Genomic DNA, 19,819 nt, shown 5'->3' with positions numbered 1-19,819 from the left:
TGACGCGACGGCTTCTTCCAACTTTTTCGCAAACACAAGTCAAGTCATTTGGACCCGCCTCATAGTGAGGACTACCCTTCACATCTCCTTCTTGCAGAATGGCCAGCCTCGCCACGATCTTCGATGGAAAATGCACTGGAAGTGCACTGCGTCGTCGTTAATGCAGCCTGCACTGCAGCCCAGACAGGAGCCACAGTGGAGACAGCGTCACAGACTTTGTCTTACAGCAAGTGCCCGGTGAGCGAATTCTGGCTATCCTGTTTTCTGATTCTTTCGCATGACCTACAGATGTGTCGCCGGTACGAACCGCATAGATCAAGGGTACTAAAGGGAGTAATCACTGACGTCACAGCGGTCGCCATTTTGTTGCCCGTGCAGAAAGGAGTAAGGCTGCTGGCGTGTCTTGTGAGATCGTCGCCTCTTGATCCAGCCTGCACTGCTAAAACTATGCGCCGGAGAACAAAATGGCGCACGTGACGTAACGTGAAAACCCCCTATACGTGGTCGCAACAGAAGCGACTTTACCGAGCGTGCGTTCTTAATCCGACCAGTTCGCAGCCTGCAAAGCAACCTCAGCGGTTAAAGCACTGCCTAATGTAGCGAACTCAAAGCAATAAAGCTGCCCTCAAATTTGGGCGATCAGTTCTATTGGATTCTAGTGCCCGCGCTTATAGTTTATTCCTAAAAATGATTCTGAGAGCAGTAAAAGGGGTGCGCATGTTTGCGCAAGTTCTTAGCATCGCCCTACTATATACGCAAAAATGCGTTCCTAACGACTCCTATTACCCTGTGAAATATTGAGTAATTACTCAATCACTTCAAACAGACTGTCATTCAGAAAAAGGATGAAAACAAAGCTGATAACAAAATGCTTCCTGTTTCAAATATCTTCCAGTGTGCGCATTTCCACAAAAAGCAGGGGCGAGTGGTTTTCTCGCCACACAAAATAGCAGGAGACAAAAAAAAAACACCAACCCAGCTGCATACTCCAGATTTTAACATTCGTGGGTTTTTCCCGATAGGCGGGGGGTAGACTTTAACAATCGTGGTTTTTTTCCCAATCGGCGGTGGGGAGGGGGGAGTAGCTCACGGTGCAGTTGAGGTATCCACCCACAAAATGAGCCAATTACGGCACGTTTCCTTTCCTCAGAAGCAACAGGAGTATAGACCGAGAATCTGACTAGACTTCGAACTGAACTAATTTGTTTTGTGCGAGTGGGCTGAGGGGCACTGATATCTCCCAAGGTGGCAGTTTGGTCGAGGCGAAATATATTCATTATTTACGATCTCAAAACAGCGCCGTATGCACACTAATATCAGGTCATCGACTCCGCCGTTGCTGCAGAATCAGCTAAGGCGATTTTGATTTTCAACGCAAAGTGGACGCTGGCACTCAATGGCTTTTCCCCATCTGCTGGGGAAAGCAACAGTCGCGTGGCATTCATAGTGAACTACCTTCGCTACTGCGTAGTCGCTAGGCACGGATGCATCGACAGACGGCGCAGATCGCTCCAATGCGGCGACATTCGCGAATGGTGACTTTTTCTCTTCCCATCAAAACGCTCAGAAAAGGCCACAAGATAACGACGCTATTACGGAAACTTCAACTCTTGATAAATGGCCCAAAGTAAGCGTAGCGACCTTGCAAAACACAGCAGTTGAGGCGACACCGCAAAGTGGGGAACAAGCAGGAGGCCATGAAAGAGGTCCGTCATCACACTCATTTGACATCAGGTCATGAGGCTTTCGCATTTGGCAGGAGGATGTCTGCCAATTTAGGCGGGCTTAACAGACCGAACATCTCCTGCATTGCCTAGTGGTAACTGACCGCGTAACCTGCCACAAAGCGCTGGCGCAGAGGCAGCAAAATTGCGCTGCTTTCTATGCATCCATAAATAACATTGCACCTTCTTCACGTATTCAGGCAGAACCACTGGCTCATTTGTAACCGTGTCACCGCGTATATGGATATGTATTAGCCTCAGCTTTATTCAATCTTCAATCCACTACTGTAACCATGTGAGTTTATAGGTGCTAATCACGTGTTTGTCTGGTTGACTACTAGACAATAGTCTATTCTCGGAAACATAAATAGGGCCTTTACCACCTGTGTCAGCGCAAAAAAAAAATTGCAGCAAATGTTGAAGGTGATAGCGCCCGCTGTGATGGCTTAGTGGCGAAAAATACTCGTTGTGTCCACGTAGTGTGCCTGCGTTTCAACATAGCAAAGTTCAGTCCATGCACCGAAGTTACATCCACACTTGCACTCTGTATCGGAATCTGCTGCTTAATTTTTTTACTAAACTGACCGATTACCTCAAATAGTACGTTTCCCTACGCTTTCAGAGCTTCATAGCAGACTACAGGAAAACATTCCGGGGCCCTATTAAGCAAATATAAGGGAATGTAAGTGACCAAAAATAAACAATCAGCTCCATATATACTGCTGCCGCCGTTGGTGATCCACAGAATAAAATTTAAAAGCACATGAAGCCAAGACTCGTTAAAGCCTACTGCCTGTCCATTATTAAATACTATAATCGTTCGCGAAACATTCTTATGGGCAGCTGCCTTAGCACGGTCCTCCAGCCCCTGTGAAATGTGGCGGGTGCTGTAGGCGGCGAGTTTACAAACTGCACAAAATACAGTGACCTCTTCCCGTGCCTTTATTTTTAGAGTATAAACTCCCCTTTTCCTCATGAACTCTCTTTAGTACTACAATTCCCTTAGCTAGGCTTGCTGACGTGACCAATGAGTAAGCAGAAGGCGTATTCCTTGCATTGAGGTAGAAGTTTATGCCATTGACGAGTAATGATAGAGCATCTTGTGCCTACTCACAGGCAGCTGTTTTAAGGCATTGGGAAACCACCAGAGTGCGGTGGTACTTCAAGAATAGTTTATTATTCTCAACGCCATGAACTCCCTTCGATCTTTCTGCAGATGGCGGGGCCAAATATGAGAAGCATGTCCCTGCATCAAGCTTAGCAGAAGAAGCCACCCAGCACAGAGCCCCTGCATCAAGCTTAGCAGAAGGGACCCTCCAGCGCAGAGGCCGTCGACTCCTGGCGCCGGGCAGTCGGCCTCACCCATCACGTTCGTGGTCTGGCAGCAGGTTACGGCTTCATGACATTGCCTGTTACGAAGATCGCACGTGGTGGCCGCCTTCCAGTGGAAAGTTCTGGTCCGACTCTACATCCAAGGTATTATTATAGGGGAGTGCTCAACTTCAGAACGGACAAAACAGACAAGACGTAAGCGCAGCTCGTGTGTAGAGACACCTTTTTAAAGTACTGCTAACCCAAGTTAGGCATGCGTGTCAACTTCTCGCTGAGCGAACGCACAATTCCTGCCTCACGTGCCGTAAGCCAGTATGATATTGTGCTCATACTGGCACGCATTATGCGAAAGGATTTGTCTCCATGCCATTCCACGTGACCTTTAATTCTCTACAGGGTGTCTGCCGTATCTATAGAAAGCGTGGAAATCCTCTAATGCGTTGAACCAAGGGTTGGAGGTGCATCTGAGAGCCCCATGAAATCAAAATGGCCCGGAGTGCGACAAACCTCTACGCAAAAAATGTGTGCAGCTTGGGGAAATCGAGATTTTTTATAAAGTGTTTTCGCTACAGGAGTTCCTAGGCGCAGATTGCGGGCAAAATAAAAAGGACCCAGCAAACATTCGTTGCGGTACCCAGCAGCATGATTCTATCCTCAGAAAGTGCATGGTGAATTTTACACATCTGGATAGTATCTTCGGAGCTAAGCAGCAGTTCAGTCCAGGCTATATAGACCTACTATTTATGGTGCCAAAAGATCGCGATATTCACACTAATTACTGGCCGTCGACTCCACCATTACTGCAGGATCTGGAAAGGTGACATTGATTCGAAGGATCTTTGTGGAGAGCAAGCCGCCAGGCATATATATGCAGTATACGAGCTTGACTGCAGCACAGTCGTTGGGCACAGAGGCGTCGGTAAATGGCGCGGTTAGCTGCAATGCAACGACATTCGCGAGTGGTGCCATTTTCCCTTCCCATCACAACGCTCAGAAAGGGCCACAAAATAACGCTATTAACACATATTCATAAATGTGTGTCCTAGGTTTCTGGCGATAAAGGGCCGAAAACAAGTGTGGCCAGCTTGAAACGCACAGCAGCTGACACAACACCACGCTGTCCGGGCACAAGCAGGCCGTTTTGAAAGTGGCGACGTCACAATCATGTGATGTCAGGTCATGAGGCTGCGACGTTTGCCAGGAGGATATGTACCGATTTGGGCGGTCTTAACAGGCGGACATCCCTCTTGCATTAATAAGTTGCAACTTAGCATGGAATCTGCCAGAAGGCGATGGCGCGGAGGTTGCAAAATAACCTTTTTTTAGATTTTGCTGCTGTTTCATTCTACGCAGCCATAAATAACGACACACCTTCTTCTCGTATGTGCAGAGAGAACCACCGGCTTGTGTGTAATCCTGGCGCAATGTACATGGGTATGGGCTAGCCTCAGCTGTACTCCACTACTATACCCGTCTGAGTTTTGAGGTGTGAATAACATTATTGTCTGGTGGACTCCTAGGCATAGTGCTCTCTCAGAAATAGACAGATGGTCTTTACCACCTGTGTCAGCGCAAAGAAAGGCGCTGCAAATCCTGCGGGCGATGGCTCCGCTGTGATGGCTTAGTGGCAACGAATCTGCATTGTGTCTACATATAGTGTACACGCTTTCAAATATGATTACGATCAACGTAAGCATTCTCGTTACATCTAAGCCTGCACCTTGTGTTAGGATGTGCTTTGCTTGATTCTTTTACCGACGGTAACTTACTGGCTATCTGCAATAGCAAAAGCCTACCTAAGCTTTCTTCGCTTTATAACGGACTACAAGCAAAACCTTCCGGGCATCTTTGATCAATAAGTAAATACAGTGAGTGACTAAATATAAACGATCAGCTCAGTATGCAGTAATGCCTCTGTCTGTGATTTGCAGGATATGTAAAGCACATGAAGCCAACACTTATTAAAGTCTGCTGCCGGACTATTGTTACATACTATTAAGTGCGCGGACCTTTCTTACGGGCAAGCCGCCTTAGCATAGTCCTCGAGCCCGCATTGAATACGGCTGATGCTGTAGGCGACGATGTTACAAACTACACAAAATATAGTGACTTCTTTTTTGTGCCAATAAGCAGCATGAGTTTATCAACTCCCTTCTTTCCATAAACTTCCATTAATACTACAATTCTGTTAGCTAGGCTGGCTAATGTGAGCAATAGGTGAGCACAAGACACATTCCATAAACTCAACTGGAGGTGTATGCCATTGATGCGTTCACGCATCTTCTGTCTGCTCACAGGCAGTTGTTTTGAGGCAATGGGAAAGCATCAGAGTGCGGCGGTATTTCAAGAAGCATTGATTATTCTCAACGCCAGAAACATCCAACTATCTTTCTGCAGACGACTGGGCCAGATATGTGAAGCATGTCCCCGCATCCACGCGGAGCCGGAGAAGCCATCGGAGACTCCGAGGGACGGGCGGTCGGCGTCACCCGTCACGTGTGTGGTGACGCAGCAGGTTACGGCTTCATGATCTTGGCTACCATGAAGGCCCCACGTAGTGGCCGCCTTCGAGTGGAAGGTTCTGGTCCGACTCGACACCCAAGGTACCCATGCGTGTCAACTTCTCGCTGAACCATTGCATAATTACTCCCGCACGTGCAATAAGCCAGTGTGAGGCTCTGCGCATGTTGGCGCGCATTATGCGAAAGTATTTGCGTCGCCTCCATGTCTCGTAGCCCTGAATTCGCTACCTCGCGCCTGCCGCGTCTGGATTGAGTGGAATTCGACTGATGCGTGCTTGCAAGGGTTCGCGGCACATTTCAGAGCCCCAGGAAGTGACAAAGCCCGGATTGCGACAAACTGCAAATAAACACACTCCGCAGCTTGGGGAAATCGATAGTTGTATAAAGTCCCTTTGACCCACGACGTCCGAAAATGAATATTACAGGCAAAAAAACGCGACCCAGCAAACATACAAGTCATTGATACCCGCAGCATATCTTCACAGGGTGCTGACAGTGATCATCATCATCATCAGCCTGACTACACCCACTGCAGGGTAAAGGCCTCTCCCATGTCTCTCCAATTAACCCTGTCCTTTGCCATTTGCGGCCACTGTATCCCCGCAAACTTCTTAATCTCATCCGCCCACCTAACTTTCTGCCGTCCCCTGCTATGTTTGCCTTCGCTCAGTATCTTACCATTTTTTAATATTGTTACGAAGAAGACGAAGCTGGCAGTGGCGCGGGACGGGGCGCTCGCGCTAGGCCAGCGGCCCTTAAATCATCTCTTGTCCATCGTTCATCACGCCTCATTCTTCGGCTGGCCGCCACATAACATTTGGTGTGAGGGGCTGGGGTCCCTTCATCGCCATCCTGGTCACGCAGCTTCGGCGTCCTGCGCCTGCCGTGGACGTCGGCCGTGAGTACCTGGTGCGCCCCGCACGGCCGTGCCCCAGCCCGCCCGACCTGAACCGACCTCGCCGCTCACTCCAGCCCCGTCCCCCGCCCGGACCACAGGACAAGATGCACTGACGACAGCGACCTTAATGACCCGACCGACCCAAGACCGACCCAAGCCCCAAGACCCACACGTGAAGACACCGCATCCCTGCCCCTGCCGTCCGGTGCGTCCAAGGACCTCGGCCGTCAGCTCCTGGCACCCTCCGGCCCGGATGCTTCGTGGACCGGGACTCATCCTTCGATCATCTCATCCACCGTGGCGGCCAGCACTTCACCACGTTGCCACTTCTTTTCTGCCCTGGAAGCTATCGCTGAATCACACATCCCTTCGTCCATGCCTTCTTCAGTTTACGATCGGGACGATTGCTCGGTGGCCCCGGGTTATGTTACGAAGAAGACGAAGCTGGCAGTGGCGTGGGACGGAGCACTCGCGCTATGACAGTGGCCATTAAATCGCTTGTCCATCGTTCATCACGCCTGATTCTTCGGCTGGCCGCCACGTAACAATATTCACTAATTTTTCGCGAGAAAGTTGAACATGACCTCAACCGCGCCCTGAGGAAAGCGAGGAAGGTGCAATTGAAAGAAAAGAAAAATGGGGGTCATAGTGGAGGGCACGAAGAATTTCTACCGTCTGGGGATCACTAAAGTTCACCCACACCGTACAGCACATGGGGCATTTTTTGTCTCCCCCTCACAGAAACGTGGCCGCCGAGGGCGCGTTCAAACTTTCCTTATACATACTCATATATACACCTGCTCAGTAGCCGAGCACTCTAACCATTGAGCTTCCGCGACGGGTACTGCTGTAAACAGTAAGAAGATTTATACGGAACAGCCGCTAATAAAATTGTCCATTGCAGGTGGCGTCGACGGCTATATGTTTATGTTCAGGATTACATAGCGCATGAATACTCGTTTAAGTAAAAGCATGTTCTTTATTACCATTTCTTGCTCTGTATGTCTACAAACAGAATAGAGTTCTGCAGCTGTTATGGCTCATTTTTAAATATGCTTACTTAGTTCTCAAAAAGCATTTGAACTTACGGAATTCTCTGCCTCTCTTTCGTCAGTGGCACCCACTCACCGAAGGTACCAGTCGTTCATGGCAAGCAAGCAGTGTAGGCTGGTCACTCCAAATCATTGCTGGCTGGTTCTATAAAGAGAGTGAACAGCGACCTTAATGACCCGACCGACCCAAGACCGACCCAAGCCCCAAGACCCACACGTGAAGACACCGCCTCCCTGCCCCTGCCGTCCGGTGCGTCCAAGGACCTCGGCCGTCAGCTCCTGGCTCCTGACACCGTGGAAGCCGATCGAGAGAGGTGCCTGATGGTGGCGGAGTTGATGGCCTGCGCAGAAGCAGCAAGCTGACTACCAGTGTAAATTTTCATGCTGTGTTGTTACGACAGGCAATGAGCAAATGATAAATTTTCCATTGAGGAGCTCCGCCATATTGTATCTGTGTAATCTGCTTGTAAGGTATCAGAACTGAAATATGTTACCTCATGTAGTGTTTGCTCCTCGGCTTCGCCTTTTGTTCATGCCTGTGGATGTTCCAGCTCACGCATCACACTTTGGGGATGAGCTTAGGAGAGAATATTGCCATTGCTTGGAAATAAACCTAAGGGCATCCTGCGTTTTTGTTTTTCAATTTTAGCTTTACAGCGCTACCGCACCCCTTTTCTTGGAAGCCACTTTAAGGAAAGGTGCCTGGCACAGTGAAGTTGATGGCCAGTTCTCGTGCATCAAATCCTACATGGTCCAGAGAAAGAGACGGCCACATGGAAACGAGGCTGGGCCATAGAGAATTATTCTACGAGCCAGACGTCTGCGTCTATAACGTTCAAGACCACATGCTGCGCGACTCAACATCCTGAAAAACTGGAGCGGCCAACTTCACTCGCACGGACTTTGCGCCCCGTCCTGTCCTTTGACTCTTACCAGAAAATAAATGAAAAAATTATTGAACGTTTATCCCTGCGGTATATCAGCGATAGAAGGGCTGGTACGCAGTGGGGATACCAGTCGTAATGAGTGTAACACGGTAGTCTGGAATTTTTTTTTCTTTATGCCGTTACAATCGCTTTATGTTAAAGAGACAACAGAAGGGAATACTAAGGCTACATACTGGTACTGATAATTTAGCGTAACGTGATAGCAAATATAACATTTCTACCGAATAGAAAGCTTTCATAAGCCACAGTGTTATGTAAAAGCAAACTACACGTTGCACTGTCACGCACTGACACGCACTGATTCGTACAAATGCGGCTGGTGACATGTTTGTGTTTTCTTGAGGAACGCTATTTCTCTGCAAAATGGGATTTAAGAGTAGAAATACAAGAAAGGCAGCGCGGCGGGCGGACGCGAAATGCCTATTCCCACGATCCACAATTCCCCTGTTTCCTTCACCATAGCATGTTCTCGTCGTGCTCTGATGCGCGCGTTTGTAAAATTCATTAACTGATATACCGAGAAAATAAACCTGTGTGGCTGTAAATTAGTAGTGCAAAATCCATGAGGTCGATAGCGCTGCTTGTGTCTTAGAAGGGATGCTTGAATTTAGTCTTCTCTGCGTTTGCTAAGCACACTGATGTAAACACAGAATCTCCCGTAGCTAAAGCTCTTAAGTCGACAAAGCTAATGTTGGCAGACATTTTTTTTTCAATGTGCGTTCAGTGTGAAAGTTGGTAATGGGGATGGTAATCCTTTTTAGAAAACTACAGAGCACAGGAGGTTAGCAAATAAGCTTGCAGTATAAACTGCTGCACCTACAGGGCTTTTCAAAGCGGGGCAGTCATTTCTATGAACATTTGGACGACATCAATTGCAGTGCTACGTTTCATCGTTACACAATCCTTCTGACAATGCTTGCAAGAAACTGGTGACGGAATGCTGCCGAGTTCGTGTGTCCAACTTACATACAAAGCGTGATTGAAAAAGTTGATAACTGAATTGATTTATCGTGTTGCACTTTTGGCACAGTGTCTCACATTTATACTTCATAAATCAGGTGCAACGCTCTGAAACGTACGGTAGAAGTTCGCAAGGAAAAATAAAGAGCAGCGTGTTACTCCGCGCTTGTTTTCTAGTCGAGGGATTTAAGGGACGAGAAAGCGCCATAGTGTTGTCACCAATAAGAGTGCGTTTATCGAGCCCGTAGCAAATCTGCCATGTAGCAAGCCTGCAGGCAAAGCATTTACTATGTTTTGCTCACCACGAGGAACGCACTATATTTTGGTCGTGTATGCAAGCAGCACAGACAAGAAGCGCTAGCATTGGCAGCGTTGCACCTGATGTATCAAATAGAGTATAGGCAGCCTATCACAGTGTTCTTCCACACACGTTCTTCATTGGAAATGAATTCATCCACTCTAATTCCTTTCCGACCAAATGGCTGCAAAACTGTTGCGGCATTTTGTAGTGAACGAATGTGGAGGTGTCACCACGAGTAAATGCAAGAGTTATTGAGATTCATTAGATATCCAAGAAGCTTACATGCCGAACTTAAGTCATCGTTTATCGTAAGACGACTGAGCTGCGATTTGATTCTTCCAGTTGAAGCTAAGAAGAATGGCGCGTAAGGAGGGCATATACTCGTTGATTTTCAGTCACCCACCACTTCGTGGCTGGCAGCCAAGACTAACTGTTGCTCCTGAACTGGTTGCCGTGGAGCACTTTCAAGCCTGGACGAAGATTTTGTCAATTCGTGATCAGTGACGAATAAAATGACGAAGAGGTTACAAAATGGGGGTTCAGTGCCGGGTGCATACCATTTGAAAGCGAAGTGACACCATTCCATTGATGGAGCTTATATCGGGGCAGGGTCGTATGACGGCAGCACCCAAGGACCGTTTGCATCGCACCGTCTTAGATGTAAACGATCCTACCCCGCCGTATGGTGACTCGAAAATTTACATGGAGTGAATGGTGTAAAGGCAAATTTGTACAATCAGTGGATATCATTTTTATGACGCACATCTGATCAGCACGATATCGCGACCTGAAGGGTTGGTTTCGGCGCTTGGAAACGCTGATCAGAAACGCTATTATCATGCCGAAAACAAAATGCACTTTCTTCGCCTTTGTTGCGCAGCTGGGTCGTGTTAAATGTTAATTGATATTTTTGCTTATCACACGAGTAAGTCATTGGACGAATCCGCACGATGATCGATCTCCGTCTATACGACGTCGAAAGCACCATGGCTGGGGCTTTCTCCACATTCGGTGAGGCTTCCGCTACGGGGTGACTGCATTCAAGACATCCACAACGGCCTGGAACATCGCGTACGACTCAAACTTGTACGTGCGGCCTCCAATCGTGAGGTTCGCCTTGAGGCTGTCCTCGCCGAGGTCGTCAAATACGACGCACCGGTCGCTCGGGTACGCCTTCACCAGCTCCGTCATCTGCGAGTGTCGATCAGACATGATGCCCAATCACACTGCGCACAGTAAATTCCCAGGAAAACTGGCATCTGTGCCTTGCGCGACATTGATGGACGTTTTTTTTTATTAAACGACTAGCTTCAACTCATAACCGCAGTGCACCAACGGTTTGGTTGCCTCCATTGGCCACTAACGCTTACCAATGAAAAACCGGACATTAAATAGGATTTGAACGAAAATATCTTTGACAGAAGTCCGTCTGGTTGGGTTCTTGAGACAGTTGAAAGGAAACTGACGCCAACCAATACCGAGTTGGTCCCGAAACGTTAGGCAAATATAAAATGTTGGTTGCCATCAGTTTTCTCTCAACTAATCAAATAGGATTCGTGTTATGTGAGCAGGTTTGCGGTATCTAGGATAAGGATTCCTTTGAGACCCTGCAGCGCAACATGGTAATGATGGACAATAGCAAACGCAGACTACACAAGACACAAGTGGTGAATTCGAAACTATGAACACAGACTACCTTACATAGTTGTCACCCTGTAGTTGGGCTTTGTATTTTTTTTCCTTAAACATGAGATCAGAGGTTTCAACACAAAACACTTAATTATTAAGGCGGAAGCCTTTAATGTCTCATCGTTGTAAGCAGCAGTTGTCGACAGAAAATGTCACGCTTTTCAATTGGTGGAAACGGTCGTGACGTCACAGTGCGCGAATTTCAAACGGGGCCAATTGCACTTTGGCTAGTAACCATGCAACCAATTGAAGGGATCGTATAGTGATGCTCCAAGTAAGTGGGACTGAGCTTAGTTAATTGCTTAATTACCCAATTAGCCTAATTAGCTTTACTAGTCAGGTCATATAAATAAATAAAACCGATTAAGAAATTGGTCGAGCTCAGGAATCGAACCCCGGTCTTCGGCGTGAGAGACGAGCATGCTATCTACTCAGCCATGCCAGCTCGATGGTTTGGAATGAACAAAGGTGCGTCTAGTGAATACGGTGTCTTCACTCACTCTCATCCTCCTCCATTCCCTTCCGGCGAGGTTTAGGTGTGCACCGACAAATGAGAGACGGATACATTTCCTTTCCTCAAAAACCAATTTACCGACGAGCGAGGCGTAGAACCGAATGGGCGATGGCGTTCTATGGACTCCTTGGCAGCGTTGCAAGACACTGTCGCGTTCCACTCTTAGGGGCGAAGCTTAACATCTTAACCACACATCAGTGACCACACTTTAGGTCAAAAAAGTGCCCCCCTGAATTTTTACGGGTGTCCACCGAGATATGTGAGACAGTTACTGCGTAATTTTATTTCCTCAAATACAATTTTCATTTTCTTCATTACGGCTCCTCTTTATCTATCTTCTTTCACTCCCACTTCCTCCCTTCCTCTACGGTGCGGTTCAGGTGTCCACCGAGATGACAGAGAATTACTGCGCCATTTCCTTTCCTCAAAAAGCGTTGCGTTCAAAGGGCAAGGCATCGCGCCGAACGGGTGGTGGCGTTAGGTGGACTCCCTGGCAGCGCTACAACGCGCTGTCGCGTTCCACTCCTAAAGGCGGAGCTTAAGCGTCATTAATGAGCAGTTAATTAATATTCAGACATTAATCAGTAATTAGCAATTAATTAGTGATTTGCCATCACTTAGTAATTAGTACTCAATTATATGTGACGCCACCAGTGCCACAGAAACAGCGAAGGTGGTGCGGAAAACGCTTCCGCCTCTACCCACTTTAGACAGTCAAAGTGCCCCCTGAATTTTTCGCCGAGTAATGCTACTGAAGCGGGCTCACGCATTCACTGCCAGCCGCTGCATGAAAAAAAGAACCCTATAATTTCCCGTGCTATTTCTTCGTTTGCCCTCTTGAGGAGCTGCGCAACTTTTAGTAGCGCCTTACAAGGGTTACACCGGCACTTTTAGCAGTGTTCCGCCGGTATTCTTTTTGTCAATCCGTGCCTAAAGGGTCCGACAAAAATCATAACAGGAACCGGTCGAGCTTTGCAAAAGCGTGGTGGGACGTTTGGGTCTAACTCTATGTTGACTGGTGGTCCCGCGTAGCTTACAACGTCTTCAGCAAAAACACGTTCATGCTTTTCAAGCAGGCGACATAGCACTGTGTTCGGTTCGCGTGGCATCTTGCATTTGGTTTACGCCTTGTAGACGTATTTTTAGCGCGTTGAACCAGTTAAGGCCCAGAAGGCTGCACCCGTTGCCTTCCATGACATGCAGTGGAAGAGCGTAATCCTTCGACTTGTGCCGAACTTGAACTTCCGTAGTGCCAACGAGACTCAATTGCTCTCCTGACCACGTGTGAAGGTTCAAGTCGGATTGCACCAGCAGAGGAGGTTTTGTGGGCCAGCTACGCTCGTAGGTTTCCTTGCTGATTAGTGAATATGCTGCACCAGAGTCAACCTCGAAATCCAACATCTTGCCATTGACGCGTAGCGGTAACATGAACTTTAGGCATGCCTGCAAGCTCTTGACTGTATATAGATCCTGTGCTGACCTCTTTGGCGAATGTGCCATGCTTGTGTTCTGGCTTGCAGGCTCGAGATGATGAGTTGCAGTTTTGCGTTTTTTCTTTGTGATGCAAGCTCTTTCGATGTTTCTTGCAAAAGTTACATGCAGCATTGCAAAACTCACCCGAGCCCTCGCATCTGTAGCGGCGCGCCTTGGGCGGAGTGCCCTTTGCACCTTCTTTCTCCTCATGGCTTGTCTTCCAGATTTTCTCTTTTCAGCTTTATGCTCCGTTGCTGCAGGGCAGCGCCCTCTCGGCGAGGTCGAAAGCCCTCTGGAACGTAAGCTCTCTTTCGGCGAACAGACGCTGTTGAAGAAGCTCGTTGCGGATGCCGCAGACGAAACGGTCGCGTAACGTGATATCCAGGGGGAGCGCGGTGCTCACGGCGGCGGCCGTCGTCTCCGCGGCGGGCGGCGACGCTCCTACGCCGAAGTTACAATCCGCGGCGAGTTTCCGTAAAGCGGCAACGTAGCCAGCAATGGACTCGCCTGGTTGTTGGTCCCGTCTCTGGAATTTGCAGCGACAGTAGAGCTCGGATGGGCGTGGGTCATGATGCGTAGCCAAGGTTTGGACGATCTCGTCGTATGGCACTTCTCCTGGGCTCTTAGGTGCGACCAGTGCGCGGACGGTTTCGAATGTCTCCGGGCCGCAGAGAGTCAGGAGCAAGGCTCGCTTTTTTTCGTCGTCTGTGATGGAATTTGCCACGAAGTAAAATCCAAGGCGTTGGATCCATGATGTCCAGGACTTCCCCGAGAAAGGCTCGATGGAGGCTTGCAAGGATGCCATCGCCAGTTGACTCCACCCGTTTCTTCAGTGGGTTTTCGCTTCCCTCGTCGCCAGTGTTACATGCGTCTGGTACGTTCCTTTATTGGAGACACACTGAGAGGATACATGGGTAAGTTACAGGAGAGGAGGCTGTGCTCTCGGCGCATGCGCTGCCGCTGGGATCTCTGGCGGTGGGTTCTTGCGGTGCTGAAACCGACACCACAGATATACCTACCCGTCTTCGTGGTCGTTAATCGATTAAACTGCGCAGTGAGCGCAGCTTCTATAAGCTCGTCTATGGTATTTGATACTCCTAAGGCCTGCAGTTTTTTTGTCGGAGCCCATTGCTGAAGTCCCAGAGCTACCGTGACACTTTTTCTTATGATTAACTCTAAGCCCTTACGGTCAGAGGCGGTGAGTTTTAGATACGGAACAGCAAACAGAATCCTGCTTATTACAAAGGCTTGTAGTAGCCTAAGCAGATTGGCCTCCTTTACGCCTGCCTGCTTGTTGGCGACTCGTCGAATAAGCCTTCTGGTGTGCTGCTCGCTACGTTGGATTCTTTCCAATGCTTGGGAGTTACATCTTGTCGACTGCACGCGTAGCCCCAGTATGCGCACGCAGTCCCCCCGTGGGATTGCCTGTCCACCTACCTTAACAGTGATGTTCGGATTTTCCTTCTTTTTCCGGGCTTGTGCCGCCATCACAAGGATTTCTGATTTTTCAGCGGAGCACCGAAGTCCCTTACTTTGCAAGTAATCTTCTATCGCATGCACCGCCGTCTGCAAAGCTTCCTCTATAAAGCCATCGCTTCCGTGGTTCATCCAGAGCGTGATGTCGTCCGCATAGATACTATGATGGAGTCCCTCTATCTCTACCAGCTTGCTTGGTCAGCCAATCATAGCTATGTTAAATAAGATGGGTGAGAGCACAGATCCCTGTGTGTCCCACGGACTCCAAGTCGAATCCCTTTCCGTATACAATTGCCAATGCTGATGTCAGCTGTTCTGTTCGTTAGAAAATCTTTAATATAACTGTAGGTTCGGCTTCCGACCCCTAGCGAAGTGAGGTTGTCCAGGATAGCGTCGTGGCGGACGTTATCAAAGGCCTTCGCCACATCAAGGCCTACCACTATTCTTGTGTCTTTTGTTTGTGCCTCTATTATCTGATGTTTCAGCTGTAGCATGACATCGGTTACAGATAGCCCCGCTCGAAATCCTATCATCGTGTCGAGATACTCCCCCGCTTGCCTGGCGCATACTGGAATATAGCTGTCGATCTGAAGATCCAACTCCACGCAACCTGATTTGGGCCCCCGGTCACCAGGGACTCCAGGGAAACGAACAGGCCGATCAGGCCGCCCGCGCACTCTCTCCCCGGGCTATCTCCCTGTCCTTGGAAGGGTACTCCCAATCAGACAATCTGGCCATTACATTCAAACAAATCACCGATTACTACAAGGAGGAGCACCGGCGCTACCCGGCCCCTTGTAAGGGTCTGGATCGCGCTGACGAGCGCCTCCTCATCAAAATTCTCACTAACACTGTACTGTGCCCGGCGGTGCTTAAACATTTCAATACATCCTTTGATGGCACGTGCCAGTTCTGTGGGGAGGTGTCTGACACCTTCCACATGGTTTGGGCGTGTCAATCTAACCCATCTATCCCCCCAAACCCCAACCCCACCAGAGAGGACTGGGAGGCGGCCCTGCTCGGCTGTCAAGATCTAAAGAGCCAAAAGGCCTTGGTTCAACGGACGCGGGCGGCGTTGCTTGCCAATGGGTTCCCGGAATAGGGGCTCCACCTAGTACTGTGAGGGGAAAGGGCCAATAGGGCCTACCCCAATCACCTCTCTGTAAAATATTTAATTGCCCATAAATGTTTTTCACCACCACCACCACCACCACAGCTCGTTCTCTTCTAGAAATCTGTTAAGGCGAGTTTGCACCACGTGCTCCATGAGCTTGCCCACGCATGACGTAAGCGAAATGGGCCTTAAGTTTTCTGACCCCAATTTCTTCCAGGGTTTGGGTATAAATACTACATTAGCTAACTTCCATTCATGTGGGATTGTGCCCTTTTCCCAACAGTCCTGCATGTATGCTGCCAGCATACATGCATAATGTCGAAGCATTTTGTTGCTGACCCGATCTTGGCCCGCTGCAGAGTTCGTTTTTAACCTATTAATTTCGGCCCTGACTTCAGCTACGGTAATCGGGGCATCTAGTGTCTCATTTACCCGTCCACGGTATTCCGGGAGCTGGGTTGCTTGTGTCGAGGCAATATACCTAGCCTGAACCTCGTCCAGTAGTTGGTCGTCCGTCCCCGAGTAGTTGTGTATCGCTTTGTGAAGCTGTTGTCTTGCCGCCGCTTTGCTGTTGTCTGGGTCTATCAAGTGGCAAAACAACTGCCATGTTCGGGCAGTACCCATGTTGCGGTCTAAGTTATCGCACACGCTGTACCAGTTCTGGCGTGTGAGCTCGAGCGCGTATTGTTCGATCTCCATACTGAGTTCAGCTATCTGCTTCCGCAGACGTCTATCCCATTTCCAAGTTGCGAGACGGTCCTGCAAGTTTTTTTTTTTTTGTGCCACATGTTTGCCAGCCGACGGTCTACCGCGCATGTGTTTTGCTCAGCCTCAATCTCATCGGTAGCCGCCTCCACGTCCCGTATTATTTCGCGGCCCCAAGCACTTATATCCTCTATTCCATCCCCGAGGTCTCGGCATTCCCGGAATCTGTCCCAATTTATGAACTAAACCTTGCTTGTTTTCCATGTGGTTGGTCCTCCATTAACAACAATTTCTATGATGTTGTGATCGCTTCCTAGGTTTTCCTGAGTGTTGCACCACGTGGCATTGGTACCCTCTGTGACCATCGTAAGGTCTGGCGTTGTGTCGTCTGATATACTGTTACCGCGTCTCGTTGGAAGGTATGGGTCTGTAATAAGGTCTAGGCTGTACTTTTGAATATCCTCCCAAAGCCTATTGCCCTTCGCGTTCGCAGTTTTATACCCCCACACCTGGTGACGCGCATTGAAGTCCCCCAGGATAAGAAGTGGACTGGACTTCGCTTTCCTTTTTGCAAGTCCAAATAGCTCTCCGAACGTGCACCTGTACTGTCTTGGATTGCTATATAGATTGAGTATGAAGACGCCCGTTTCCTGCCGTTTGTCCGGCACAAGCTCGATGATGATGATGATGATGAAAACTTTATTTGTAACAAGGGAGTTTTGGACACGTCGGTCCTTGGGCCCCCGCACGGCCCCACTGCACTCAAACGTTCATGTCCCGGAGGCTCATGACGCTGGCAGCCCGGCCGGTGGCGATGGCTTGCTTGGCCGGGTCCTCGGAGCGCAGTAGGGTCTCCCAAGCCTCCCATGAGGTAAGGTGCTCCAGGCCCCGCGGGGGAGGATCCGCCGGGCAGAGGAAAAGAATATGGTCGAGGGTGGCTTTGGGGTGGTGGCAGAGGGTACAGGAAGGGTTCCTGTGGACTGGGTGATATCGTGAGCGTATATAAGCGGAGGGCAAAGTGCGTGTTTGGAGCCGCCTCCAAAGTGTCTGATGGTAATTGTCGAGGGAAGGATGAGGTGGGGGGTAGAGCCGACGCTCGGCTTTGTAGGCCTGCGTCATTTCACTGAATGAGTGCATGCGCTCCCGCGAGAACCCCAGGTCGGAGGCCGCCGGTGCCCGGTTGAGAGAAGCTCGGGCTAAAGCGTTGGCGGCCTCGTTTCCGGGATTCCCGGAGTGGGCAGGCACCCATATCAGCTCCACATGGCGGGGCGGGTGCGCGGCGAGGGAGTCCAGTATGCGAAATGCAGGGACGTGAACTCTCCCGCGAGCAAAATTTAGTATGGCAGTTTTGGAATCTGACAGTATATATCGCGCCTCCGTGCGGGTGATGGCCAGGGCAATGGCGGCCTCTTCGGCCTCCTCCGAAGTGGCAGTAGGGGTTATGTGAAGTGTGGCAATTGGTTGGAGGGAGGGGTTCGTGATGGCGACAACCGCGTCCTCGCCCGTGCATGCGGCATCCACCCAAACGGCATACAGTTCCGTGCCATAGTATTTGTGGAGTGCCCGTGCGCGAGCTCTGCGGCGGGGTTCGTGGTAGGTGGGATGCATGTTTTTGGGGGGAGGTTTAATAAATAAATCGCGGTGAATGAGGCGGGGGACCTGGAGCTGTGTGGGATCGGTAACTGGTAGGCGTATACCGAGGGTGTGTAGGATGTGTCTCCCGGTGGTGGTTCTCGCGAGACGTATGTATTGTGTCTGTCGGTGGGCCTCAATAAGCTCCCCTATCGTATTGTGCAGGCCTAGTTGAAAGAGTTTTTCGGTTGAGGTATTTTGGGGTAGGTGTAATGCTGTCTTAAATGCTGTTCGAATCATGGCATCCAGGGTGGAGATTTCCCTAGCCTGGAGTTTCAGGTAGGGGAGCGTGAAGATAAAGCGGCTGAGGACGAAGGCATGAATGAGACGACATAGGTCATGCTCCTTCATGCCCCGGTGGTGTGCAGAAACGCGGCGGATTAGGTGTGATATCGACACAGTTGTCTGCTTGAGTTTCCGTATGGTGAGTGTGTTTTTCCCGTTGTTCTGGATGTGGAGGCCAAGTACCCGGAGAGTGTTTACCTCCGGGATGGGCCGGTTTTCCAGTGTCACGGTGATGGGGGCTGTGGGACAGTTTCGTGCTGTGGGGCGGATTATGAGGAGCTCCGACTTCTCCGGTGAGCAGGAGAGTCCGATACTCCGCGCATGCGTTTGGGTGAGGATAGCCGCGGACTGTAGGGTGTTCTCTATGTCTCCATCACTGCCATGGGTGGTCCATAGCGTGATATCATCGGCATAGAGTGTATGCCGAAGGTAAGGGATGGTTTGTAGCTTGTGGGCAAGGGGAATGAGAGTGACATTGAAGAGGAAAGGGGAGAGGACGGACCCCTGGGGGGTTCCGACCCCACTAAGGGTGTATGGGGGGGAGATGTGGGGACCGAAGTGAATTTCGGCCGTGCGGTTAGTAAGGAATGTTTGAATATAGGTGTACATACGTTCACCTATGTTCAAGGGGGAGAGAGCCGCCATGATCGCTTGATGGTCCAGGCGATCAAAGGCCTTGGAGAGATCCAAGGCTAAGACAGCTTTTGTGTGACCCGGAATGAGGGGGTCGAAAATGTCCTGCGTGAGTTGGAGCATGGCGTCCTGTGCTGACAGATGGGGACGGAAGCCCACCATGCTGTGCGGGTAGAGGTCTTGCTCCGCCATGTGTTGGGTGAGTCGAGCGAGTGCGACGTGTTCGAAAAGCTTGCCTCATGAGGTTAGTGAAATGGGACGGAGATTTGAGGGTGTAAGTGGTTTGTGGGGCTTTGGTATGAATATGATTTTGGCGTGACGCCATGATTGGGGAAGAGTGCCCTCCTGCCAGCATTTGTTGAAGTACTCCGTGAGCTGGGCGATCGATTGATCGTCCAAATTGCGGAGCATGGCATTAGAGATCCGGTCAACGTTATCAAAGGCCTTCGCCACATCAAGGCCTACCACTATTCTTGTGTCTTTTGTTTGTGCCTCTATTATATGATGTTTCAGCTGTAGCATGACATCGGTTACAGATAGCCCCGCTCGAAATCCTATCATC

At 49.7% G+C, this 19,819-nt stretch overlaps 1 protein-coding gene across 13 annotated transcripts in view; it reads left to right on the top strand.

Annotated features, from left to right (window-relative positions):
• LOC149334590 (uncharacterized) overlaps window positions 1–8,155 on the top strand; it is a 110,365-nt gene extending 102,210 nt beyond the window's left edge. For 10 of the 13 annotated variants that reach the window (XM_089555232.1, XM_089555229.1, XM_089555230.1 and 7 more), the window contains 4 exons: window positions 98–237; window positions 2,941–3,200; window positions 5,454–5,659; window positions 6,443–7,579. Coding sequence is in view for 2 of the 13 variants with exons in the window: in XM_089555229.1 (XP_089411355.1) it covers window positions 98–237; window positions 2,941–2,959 (159 nt within the window). In the remaining 11 variants the exon portion in view is untranslated. The other 3 variants (XM_089555223.1, XM_089555224.1, XM_089555225.1) reach the window with 3 other exon arrangements.
• Window positions 8,156–19,819: the final 11,664 nt, after the last annotated feature.

The sequence above is a fragment of the Amblyomma mixtum genome, chromosome 8 (genome assembly GCF_055824585.1).
Source record: "Amblyomma mixtum isolate Tamu chromosome 8, ASM5582458v1, whole genome shotgun sequence".
Lineage (NCBI taxonomy): Eukaryota > Metazoa > Arthropoda > Arachnida > Ixodida > Ixodidae > Amblyomma > Amblyomma mixtum.
The sequence above is the reverse complement of the archived record's forward strand: the minus strand, read 5'-3'. Positions and strand labels throughout refer to the sequence as shown.